Source organism: Microtus ochrogaster, linkage group LG4 (assembly GCF_000317375.1).
Source record: "Microtus ochrogaster isolate Prairie Vole_2 linkage group LG4, MicOch1.0, whole genome shotgun sequence".
Lineage (NCBI taxonomy): Eukaryota > Metazoa > Chordata > Mammalia > Rodentia > Cricetidae > Microtus > Microtus ochrogaster.
This window is the reverse complement of record NC_022030.1, coordinates 16,528,343-16,540,935: the sequence shown is the minus strand read 5'-3', so window position 1 is coordinate 16,540,935 and position 12,593 is coordinate 16,528,343. Positions and strand designations below refer to the sequence as shown.

Genomic DNA, 12,593 nt, shown 5'->3' with positions numbered 1-12,593 from the left:
GGTGTAGGGAAAATTAAAAAATACAACAACATATTAACTGTATAATGAACGTTTCATGGTTAAGTCAAAGGTGAACTATGGCTTTTCTAAATATTATTTTGTCAAAACTTTCAAAGTTTTGAGCATCCTTAAATTTTTATGACCAAATAAGACGATTCTAATTTGATTATGTTTCCAAGCCTGGTGGTTATATATTTATTTTTAGGCTTTAAACTTCAAGGATCTTAGACCGAGGAACTCATTACAAAATATGCACAAAACATCAAGAGTAGAATAAAGATTTTCGTCCATGGGAGGTGTTCAGTAGTAAACTTGCCAAACACCCTGACACCAGTATTATTATAGACTGAAAAATGCCATCTTTTAGAAGATTGTTTCTTTGATACAGGACCTTAAAAATATGAGAAATGGGAGTAAGGGCACAAAAAATACAAGTAAAACTCTAAAGGAAAAGCTGACTCAATTTAACATGAATGTAAGTTGGGTATTTAGAGCATAAATTGAACCCTGCTTTATTTTAAAACAAAGCAAAAGTTAACAGAATAATTCACACTGTAAGTTCAGAGAAAGATCCACAAACCCAATTTAACTGATTTTAAGAATTATTTCCCAAATGCATTAAGAATAGACATAGCCCCAAGATTATTATTTAGCAAAGGAATAACAAATTAACACACAAGATGCAATGCAATGGATCAGTTTCTGCTGTTGGTTAGCACTGCATAGAGCAACAATTAGAAACAAATAAAAACTTCTATTTCCTACCTAGATCACTGGCTACCATCTTGGAAAACTTTCTGCTTTTGGTCTTCACTGAAAATAATATTTTAATATAAAATGTCAAAATCTATTCAGAGTAAACTAAATGAATTAAGTATAAAAAGAAGATACTTTAAAATAAAGATACTATACCCTTTTCTATAAAATTATTCACTTTTTGCTCATCATCTGAATTGTGTGGTGATGAAGAACCTACACAAATGAAGACAATGGAAGGAACAGGGGCACATGGTCAGTGACAAATGCAGTGATGGCACAGCAAACAAACACAGATTAAAATCCTGGTGACCACCAGACTTGGTGACCTCACCTCTGAGAATATTCCAGTACTGCATTCAGTAGTATACAGTCTTGTATAGCAGAACCAACTATATAGAAATTTATTTCTAATAATTTTTGATTCATAATAACTAGACAAAATCTTGTTGTACTTTATATTATTTATAAGTTAAAGAACACAGAAAGAAAAATATAACCTATTAAGTACATCTTGACATATCTTATAGATTAAATTACCCACTACCTTCTCAATTGGAGATTACTTCCCCTTCTACGTCCTCATGATACTTTACATACTTCTGATACAATATTTACCATTTAGTTATGCAGTATTTTCAAATTTATTCACACATGACCTTCCTTCCCTGAAACAAACTTGGAATCAATTTTACACCCTATTTGTGATCAATGGTGTGTATTTCATGTAGATGTCACTAGTTCGTGTTAGGCAAATGAATGAAGCTTTTCTGCTAGAAAAAAATATATAAAAAATAACTGAGAGCAAATAAAAAGATATCCTTTTATGCTTAAAGGAATCCCAGTAAAAATAACAAACCTTAGTTAATTAGGTAGAAACCTGAAATCTTGAACTTGACTTCCCCCAAAGTCATCTTTCTTTACTATGGTCAGGGAGACAGTCTCACTAAGAAAAGCCTGCCAACAAGGGCAGAATCCAATCGCCCATGCAGAGGTTTGCAAACACTACTCTCTGAATAGTCTATGCTGCTTTTATTAACAGCATCCATAGATTCTCCCCAGTCTCACTCAGAACTATCACAAAGCCATTGGTGACTGCAGTGACAGTTCCAGAGCAGAAACAGGGACAGCTGTTTTTCATATAAATACAACATAATTAAAGAGGATAAAGGCCATAGGAACTTCACATTTTAAAATACGGTCATCTTTGATACCAAATGGCTGCATAAATTTATGGTAAGTGTATATTATTTTATATATTTCATATCAGAGCAACAATAGGCTAGCATGTCCATATATTAATATTAAAAGAAGTTTGGTGTTTTCTAAACATAAACAGGCAATATGGTTGAAAATGCTTACTACTGGTTGTTGTAATTTCTATGATAACATACGACAAGTTACCAATTTATTTGAATAAATCTACCAGATTACTGTAATTTAACAAACACAAAAACTATATACAACTTCTTATTTTTTTCAGGCCACATATAAATACCAAAAGTCACCGTTTTTATCAAGCTATACATGAATCTTCATTGAAAAGAGCCCAGCAGATTTCTAAACTCATCGCAGCATTCTATATGCCTATATAAATGCAAACAGACGAATTACAGAGAGACTGCACCACTTCTGAAGTGCGAAGGCAAACAGTCAGCGGTCCCCGAAATAAGTCTGTGCAGGCGTCACGTCCACCTGCTTCTGTGATGTCAGCTTCAGAAGACCACTGTTTATGAAAGGGTTTCTGAAAAGAGCCCTTATAGAAATTATCTGAGCAGCTGACTATTTTGGTTACAGGATTTAAATGACCCTCAATTTTCTTCACTGCATGCATAAGCATGGCCAATGTTGGTCTTGACAGAAGGTACACGGGCATTTACACTTCCAAAACACTGATCTCTTCTCAGTACTTCTGAGGAACTCATTCTAAGTTCCAATTCACTTTTATACATATATTTCTCTTTTACACATATTAACTTTTAAAATACCAACTATTGTTTTTAATAACTCATTATGGCCATTTAACAATTTTATTATCTCATTGTGAGTAATTCAGTCAAGCATTTTTGTTATTTTCACTCGATTGAAAACAATTAAAAAAATAAAAAGCTGTCTGTGTTCACTTTTAATCCCAGCAGACAGGGGGCAGGACCCGACCTGGTGTGAATAGTGAATTCCAGGCTAGGAAAGCCTGTCTCAAAATACCAAAGACAAATAGATTAAGAAAAAGAAAATTGTGGCTTTTGAGTCACCTCAAATTAATTTAATCCACTTTTATCAATAGACTTTAATTTAGTAGTAAGATAAATGATAACAAATTTTTCCTATATTTCTCAACTAGGAAGTAAAAATGGATGAGGCAAAGCAATTGTAAATATTAAGAGTAAGATAATCAGGCCATGGCAACAAAGAATATTAGTAACTATCATAACGGAAAAATATATCCAGGCTGCCACGGTAGCGACCAGAGGGGGCCTGACACAGGCCTTCTAGCGCCCACTTCAGTGTGCTCAGCTTTGCACACTCACATCCAGTGTTTTAGATGTTATCACTGTGATGTTGGCCTTTCTGAAGAACACTTTTTCTTGATGTGTAAGAACAGACTTGATTCCTCAGAATTCTGTCATCTGAGCTTGAGCAAAGGCTAATCCGAATACACTGCAGGCTTTATTTTTAAGAACAAGAATTCATGTCTTATCATCGATCTCTTTGATGTTACAACTTGAACTCTATTTCAAACTGACAGAAATGTTAGAAACAATAAAAACAGGTAGCATCTCATCAATGTTAAAATCATACCGAGTCTGTATATGAACCAAGAAGCAAAATATATTCTGAAACGTTGAGCCACATTTGAGTTTCCTCTACTTGGACGATCTCTGGGGCAGGATTTAGAGTGTAAATATTTTATGTAATTTCTATACTTATATTTAAGTATCATTTTGAATTTATCTAAAATTTTGGGTATTAAATGCTTCATTCACCTGCCATTTTAAAGTTTGGCCTAGTATGAAGAGATATTAATTTGGGCTGAATATAACAAAACAAATTAGCAATTTAATAATGATATGTTTCATGCCCAAAATACTCACTGTGCTCACACCCTTAGTATACTGACAACTGTATTTGGGGAAGGTAGGAAGAATAGAAATAAACTTAATGTACTTGGAAGGAACAATGAAGATAACAATGAAGATAAACTACAGTTCCAACTCCAAATTTAGAAAGATTTCAGTCTACAAGAGGGAAAGTAATTCCTTTCTATTGTCCACAACTTTATTGATAGGCAGGCAGCAGTGTGGCTTCTGTGGCTCTATGTTTTAGGAGTTTAATGGGCAAAGTGAAATAAGAGGTTTAAATAACAAAATACCTCTGTGGATAGACTCTATGTGAGTGTATGTTCATGTGTGCGCTGTGTGTGTGTGCACATGTGCATGTATGTACATATGCGTGTGTGGCACAAGCGTACATGTGGAGGCCAAAGAGCAATCCCATGTGTCATTCCTCAGGTGCTGTCCACCTTGTATTATGAGGCAGAGGCTCTTATCTTGAACTTGTCACACAGGCAAGGTTAGGAGGCCAGGAAACCAAGGGGATCCACTGTCTTCACTTCCCCAGGGCTGGGATTACAACAGCCAATCACTGTGCTTGGCTTTTCTGTGTGGGCTCTAAGGAACAAACTCACATCTTCCCAAAGGCAAGCACTTTACCACATGGTCCCTCTCCCTAGTCCACTCTTTAAGCTTGAAACATCAAATGATCAACTTGTGCAAAATCAGAAAAAAAGCAATTGTAAAAAGAAAACACAAACACTTTCATCAATGTAGGGCTAACAAAGTGGAAGCAGAAATTATGACAGGGGTAAAAATACTCCGCACAGTGCACCCCTACAATTCTTCCCAGTACAGGAGAATGGCTGGCTTAAGACAGAAGTCTAAACAAGGGGTTACTGATGCTGAGAAAAATCTTGCTAAGAGAAAAGCTAATGAAGATTCCTAGGTAGAAAACATAATAAATTTAATTAAAATAATAAAGTTAAATTTACTAATGACTAGGAAAGCTACAATCTTGTACAATAACAAACTCAAGATTGTACCTCTAAGGATACTCAAATGTAAAACAATGTTGCTGTGAAACAGTAATATGCGCATGGGTCACAGGAAGACCCTGCAGATAAAAAGAACCGCTTTGATAAGAACATAAATGCACAAGAAATGACCTTGATCAAAATGAAAAACAAATGCAAATAGGCTACAATTTCACTAAGAGTCCATTTTTTCATACTGTAGCAAACTATCAAAATCTTTAATTCCATTTGGTTCTGGAGGTGTCCTGAGTGACAAAGGGCTGGCCTAGTATGTACAAGGTCCTGGATTTGAGCCCTATCATTGAGCAAAAAGAATGGGGGGGGGTCTGTCATAGCATTGGATTGGACATTATTTTATAATTATCAAAAAGGTGAATTTTCAACTAAAAATTCAACTTTCCATGATCCTACTTCATTCTACTAAACATCAGGAGTATCTAGAAGCATAGATCTGAGATAGCTAGAGCATTGATTCAATGGTAGGTGGGAAATACATTTAACACTGTCATCTGTAAGAAAGCTAACTGGGCACTCAATCATTCAAGCCTGAACAGACACAAGCTATGGATTTTTATTAACATGAGCTACATTTATTTCCCCTTATTAACACTGTTATGACTTTAAGACAAATGATATGTTTTTCATATGTAGTTATAAGTGCATAAAATTGTACTGATAAGCCATCTTAGTTTTTTTTAAAAAATCTTAATTGCTAATGAAATAAAAACTAGATTACCGGAAGTTGGAGATTTGCAGCGATCCTCTGTGACAACAGTCCCTTCAGTAATATCACACAGGCCTGCTGAAAAGCAAAAAAAGAGCAAATGACACCACACCCATTTATACAAGCTCGTCTTCCATGCAGGGTCTATTTCACTGCTAACGACACTTAAAGACAGATTAATGGATATGGCTATGGTGAGGCTTGAGATGGGAGCATTCTGCTAATAAACTAGCTCCAATTAATGGCTGTGGTCCACTGAACAAGAAAATTTAGAAACTGAATTTCTAAACGAAGTGATTTATTATTCTTGGATATCAGATATGACCCAAGACCTGTACAACACCAGAGCTGTGGAGACACGTGACTTTCTCAAGGGAGAAGAAACACTTAGATTTGGTAATTTTTGTATAACAAGAGTCCTCAACTTATCTTTCTAAGTGGTTTTCCTTAAGCCTTAAATACATTGCTTAAATATTTTTAAATTATTATGAAAATATTTTGTATCTCTTAAATTTGTAGTATTTTAAATATTGCTCATTATCTATCCTATTCAGTATCCCTCTTCAAAAACTATAGTATCACATTTTAAAACCTCTTAACAAAGACTTCTCTCAAGACAGATATGAATTGCATAAATAATGTATGATCCATACTATAAGTCGGCAGAAATTATAGAAAAAAAACACTGCAAAGTATTTTATGAGGAGGTAAAGGGAAAGGGTTAATAGAAATGAAGATATCTGAAAAAGTCACATGGAAACCTATAGTATCATAAATCAATAGTAACAATGATAACAATAATAAAGACTGTAAAGGGACGTACACTGGATAGGTGGATAATGGTGCTCAGACTACTCAACAAGAAGGCCAACATGGCATACAAGATGCCTCTCTATGAGCTGTTGGTCTGGAAGGCACTAGAGACCCCGAAGCAGGGCCGGTCACTGCTGAGGGTGAGGACTTTCTGCTGGACACAGCACATGCTCTGGCTTCACCCACATCAGCCACTTTCTGATTGGACTGAGGCCTACCCCACAGGAGAAAATTCATGCTTGGCACTGTAAAAGTAATTAAAATCCCATGCCAGGGGAAGTGATGGGGCACATGTGTGCCGTGTGTGTGTGGGGGGGGGTATGTGGGTGGGTGGTGTGGGTGTGAGTGTATGTGTGTGTGTGTGTCTGTGTGGGTATGTGAGTGGGTGTGGGTGTGTGTCTATATGTGTATGTGTGTGTCTGTGTGGGTATGCGAGGATGTGTGTGTGTGTGTGTGTGTGTGTGTATGTGTATGTGTGTGTATGTGTGTGTGTGTGTCTGTGTGGGTATGTGAGTGGGTGTGGGTGTGTGTCTATATGTGTATGTGTGTGTCTGTGTGGGTATGCGAGGATGTGTGTGTGTGTGTGTGAATGTGAGTGTGTGTGAGTGGGTTTGTAATCTCCTACTGTTTTTGCTAAACTGATTCAGTGTCAAACTTCCTTCTAAACAGTTATGTTTGTACTCATAGATCAATGCTCTCTGCCTCTTTTTGCAGTGGGTTAAGCGAGAGACCCATAATTGGTCATATGTTGAGAATATGTGACTTGCGTTCTGGGCCCTAAACAGGACATCTGTACCAACTCCTCCAAGGCCTGGGGGACACTGCAGAAGAGTGGGCAGAAAGAATATAGGGCTGAAGGGTGGCAGCAAGTGTTGTGGACTGCTATCTTCTGAACATGACATTGCTGTTTCACCCAGGAACCCAGAGCAGTGGCAGTTTCTTATGCAAGGCCTCATGTGACTGGGCCAGTCACCATTCCATCACAGGTATGAAAGGGGACTCTTGCGCGGCTATCACTCTTTTTCAGAGTTACAGGCAGCTAATGGTGGCTGAGGGTGAGGGGACCACATTCCTCATTGGTTTAGCAACTGGTAAACTGACCTTGTTCAAGTAAATAACCTTCCCTACCTATTTCATGAAAGAAACCCTAACTAAATGTAGTAGGATAGAAACACAAGTGTGCACTAGCGCGCATGCGCGCACACACATAGACACACACACACACACACACACACACACACAAGGGGCACTTATTGGGAAATTTGGATTAGTTGAGAAACTGGACTGTACACTAAAGCCCCAGAAGAAGACAGGTGTCATACCACGGATGTCACGGGACCATTCAGAACCTGCTTCCTATAATTTCATGAAATAACAATCTTACAATTGCGATGCATAATGCATATGCATAGTACATAGTACATAAGTGCATTTACACATTCTTTAAAATACTTTTATACCCGTCTCTCTATTCAGTGAGTATACGTGTGTGTGTGTGTGTGTGTGTGTGTGTGAGGAAGAGCATGCTCCAGGTCATATGGAAAGGCTAGAGGTCAACTTCTGGGAACTGGTTTACTTGTCCCACCTTTAGATTTAGGGAACTGCACCAAGGTCACCAGGCTTGGCAACTAGTGTCTCACCCACTAAGCCATCTGTCAGCATGCCTTTTGTAATCCTGTCAACCCATTTTACTGAACACATACGCACACACACATGCACACACATACGCGCACACACACACACCTCTTCTTACAGCTTTACTTTCTGTGGTTTCAATTACTCACTGTTAATCTGGTCTGAAATACTAAATGGTAAATTTTAGAAATAATTCTTAAATTTTATGTAGGCACCTTGTTAGGTAGTGTGCTAAAATCTCACTGCATAGGGCATCACTGCTCCACCTAATGCATATCTACCTTCCCATTAGTCAGAGAGTCCTGCTCACTGACTAAACAGTCATAGTGCTGTAGTGCTTACGGCCAAGTACCTCACAAAGGTGCAGATGCTGATGCACCTACGAGAGCCATAAACTGCTTTGAGTACCATGCCATATCACCACAGGGAGGAGGAGCATGCACAACAATAAGACATTTTGAAGTAGAGAGACCATTTGCACATAAGTGCAATATAGAAATATGAATTGTTCATTTTAGTATGTTATTATTGATAATCTTACTGTGTCTCATTCTAACTGAACATTATCACAGGAATGTATGTAGACAAGAAAACATAATACACAGGGGGTCTGAAATGGGTTCGGGTATCCCCTAGGAATGAACATCCCTGAGATAGTTTTACAATAATCCTTGTGAGGCCTCAATCTGTATAATAATTTAATGGTAATGTAATAACAAAGTTAACATTTTAAAACTTCAAATGATAATATTTTATTATATAAAACAAATTAATAAGTGACTCTAGAGTCCTAATCATAATAGACTCCATCTGTTGGTAGTAAATACAATTCTCCATTCAAACTGACCTTTAAAAAGGTTGAACACAGTGTGATGGCACTTGTGCTACAGAGCAAGAACAAACTACAAAAAGAAGGAGGAGGAGGGGAGGATAAGGAGAAGGAGGAGAAAGAAGAAAGCAGCAAGCTAGGTTCCATAGCACATATCTGTGACCCCAGAGCCAGGAGAGGGAGGCAAAGGCAACCCTTGAGTTCACTAGATTGCTTCTAATTTTAAGACAGGGTTTCAGCAGTCAGCCTTGAACTGGAGGAGAGCCTCTTGTCTCGGCTTCCCACATCCAACAATTGATGCATGCACCCTAATACTTGGGTAAGAATATCATTCTTTTTATATCAATACAAATTTCAATTCCAATTATTATCTATTAATTTTATATGAAAAATAAGTAAATCAATTTTGAAATCAGAGGCACAAATATTCTCAAGATATTACTAAAAACGTCAAAAATTAACCCTCCTTTCTGTCCTTCTATGAAGTAGTCTCTTCTGCATAGATGTACACGCCTAGTTTTTAGTTAAGAAACCTTAGGTAATGAGAGCATGGCAAAATTACAACGTGAAACATTTTAGCATAATAAAACCTTGATATAGTTCTCATATGCCTAACATCTTTCTCTTCAATATAAAATGAATCAAATAATATTATAAATTATATTAAAGAATTTACTATAAATAAATAATAATAAATAATAAAGTAGGATGCAGTAAAATTTAAGGAAAAATTAATTGTATAATAAACCTTGTCCTATTCTTAGATAAGTTCAGACATTCAATAATAAGTAATTTAATGTAAACCTTCTGAAGTATAAAGGGGAAAAGAAACTAATTTTAAGACTAGTAAGAATTTTACAAGTTTGTAAAATCTGAATTTTTTATAACAAAATGTTTTAATATTCTTTCATAACTATTTCTTTCCAGGCTTTATAAAGAAGCTCTGTTGGGGCATATTGCTCAATTAGCTGTTATGAGATAACTCTAAATAATGAGTTTAGTCTTTTAGATGTAAAGTATTTTAGTTAATTAGTAAAATGAAAAGGGAAACAATGATCTTACAGAGAACAAAAATGTCAAGACATAAACGACTTACTTATAAAAGAAGAACGGAGTCTTTTCACTGACTCAGAGCTAGGAAGGCCGCACATGCAAGAAGCCACAGCCAGCATACCTTAGTGAAGCCATGAGGAGGGAGGGAGAAAGAAAGGAGACAGATACCAGAATGGCATGGCTGAAACAGAACTTCTGCTGCAGATAATACATGACAACATGATCGGACTCAGACAGACAAGGCAGAACAAACTGTGAAAAAAATCCTGACCATGAAGCAAAATGCCAGAAAAGCCTAACATTACCTTTCTTTTTGTTTTGTTTCCTCACATGTTACAAACTTGGTAGCGATCATTAGCCAACAATGTACTGAGAGCAGCTTAAATCTGAGAGAATGTTAAAATGCTCTGTGTGTGTATGGCAGATACGTATATGTGTATGTATGAGTATATATGTGTGTGTGTGTGTGTGTGGTGCTAGACTTCATGGCTTCGAGCACCCTGAATCAAAAAGAACTTTAATTCCGTGGGCATGTGGAGAATGTGCAGACAGTTCCTTAAACCAATGCTTACCAGGACTCTGCAGACGAATGAAGCAAGCCCTGAATAAAGCTCCCCTTAATCCTGGTCCAGCTGGGAGGGTCCCCAGGAAACCTAAGCTCACTGTCGATTATTGTTAGAGGTCTCCTTAAGTGTACCCCCATACCATATACATGAAGTTATCTGCTGTATATCACGAAGTAAAATACAAGAGGTACAGGATACTTAGCCAGAAATATGTGTATTCTATGTTCTAAGAGATATCAGCATTGAAGCAGTATTAATACTAGATATTTAGCAAACAGCAAAGAACACTACAAAGATTTTTTTGTATGAGCCCGAGCTTGTGCCTAATCAAGGCTATCTATACACGCTCATTATCAGGGAAGCAAATCACCTCTGAGCCCACTTTCACACAGGAATGATTGCTTTCATTAGATGGTTCAAACTCAATTATTAGCTGAGAGGGAACAAACAGAAATCTATTTCTATTCTATAATAACTGGACATACATTCCTAGTATTATGCCTTAGCTGAAGTTTCCTTGTGACATTAAAAGTAACCCTATATTACTAAGAACAAAAGAAAACAAACCATAAAGGAAACACAAAACAAAAACAAGACTCCTATGTCTAGCTGGTCTTTGGTTGTTTACATATCCAGTTTAAAGCAGACTCGCTCTTTGCTTAAGGGAAGCACTCACAGACACAAGGGACATATGCATGCGAGCATCTGCAGCACTTAAAGCTCAGGAAGGTTTTCCTTTCTTTTTACCTCCTGAAGGTTGGCGTGATTTCCGAGGCGACCGGGGTTCTCTTCGGTAAGGATCGTTTGAGCCGTACAGTTCTATGGTGCTGAGGTTGAGCAGTACTGCCTTCTGGAGGTAGTCAACCATTGCGATGCCGTTACAGTTGCCAAAAACCACACTGGCAATGGGAAGCATACGTATCTCAGTGCAAACAAGTTATTAGAAGAAATGTGAACTACAAAGCTGAAGGACAGATTGGTGGGCCTTTCAGAAAATTCTTTTTCCATTTATTTTATTGACTATTAGTGTGTGTGTGTGTGTGTGTGTGTGTGTGTGTGTGTGTGTGAGCTCACATGTGGAGTTAGGGCATCTGGGGACTAGCCTCAGTTGCCTGAAACTAAAGGCAAGGATAGGCGGAGTACAGAGTACACAGTCTTTCTCAGGGAGTTATTCATATCTCTGTAGATATTATCTATATCATTAAATCAAGCTTTAGCACCATTTATAAGAATATTTGACACGAAAGCTGAAGCTTGATCAGACCTCCCTCCCCCCACATACACACTAAGCAATGTAAATGTCTATTTTTCTGTTCCTGGGAAAATGGAATTATAAGTTAGAATAATCTCTGGTAACTCCTCTGTCCAGAACAAAAAGGAAATATAAGCCTTGGGAGACACCCTTTGAGCTGTGCAAAATGCTTTCTTCATTACAGTTTAGGAACCACAACCTAACTTCTGGTGTATAATGGATTCTTATTCTAAGAGCTCTTAAAGCATCTTGGTAGCTGGCATGTATATGGGAGTGACGTCATAGTCAAAGAGGATGGACAAGACGTTGACTAGCAGACGATGAACTCAGAGAGGAAACCTTGCACTCGGGTGCAGATGAGGACACTAGGCATGAACACACAGGAGCCAGAGGGGTAGATGTTTCAACTGAAGCTTTAAAAATGAGCTACACATTATATAGTCTTGGCAAGTAATTTAAATTTCAAAACTAGAGAAGGAGCAAAGTTTTCACCAAATAAACAAGCCCACAAATACAATAAAAACGTATAATTAATTGATCAGTTTTTAACTACTTTTGAAATTTCCTATTCTTTCTTTTAAGTCTGTAGTTTTTTATTGTTGTTGTTGTAATGCTCAATAAAGTATTTAGAAGGTAGAATCTTTTGTTCTTCCATAAGAACAGCCAATAAAAGGCAGCCAATAAAAGATACTAGGAGGCTTCTCAGCTTACAACCAGGTTAAGTTGGATGTACAAATCCAAGAGACAGAGGACTGATAGTGAGTTAGCAGATTAGCAGGAACAAAAGTACATGTGTCTCTCCATGGCTACTACTGAGGTCAAGACAGGTCTGTGCACAGACACTACTGTAACAGAGACCACAGGGCTGTGCATAAACA

General features: G+C 37.3%; 1 protein-coding gene across 1 annotated transcript in view; it reads right to left on the bottom strand.

The window, feature by feature from the left end:
* The window catches only part of Stxbp5 (syntaxin binding protein 5), a 143,119-nt gene that overhangs the window by 25,469 nt on the left and 105,057 nt on the right, over window positions 1–12,593 (bottom strand). Inside the window, exons 19-22 of the mRNA XM_005361026.3 lie at window positions 11,211–11,362; window positions 5,580–5,645; window positions 913–972; window positions 766–813 (exon numbers count right to left, since the gene is read on the bottom strand). Of these exons, the coding sequence (XP_005361083.1) occupies window positions 766–813; window positions 913–972; window positions 5,580–5,645; window positions 11,211–11,362 (326 nt within the window). The remainder of the gene's footprint in view (window positions 1–765; window positions 814–912; window positions 973–5,579; window positions 5,646–11,210; window positions 11,363–12,593) is intronic.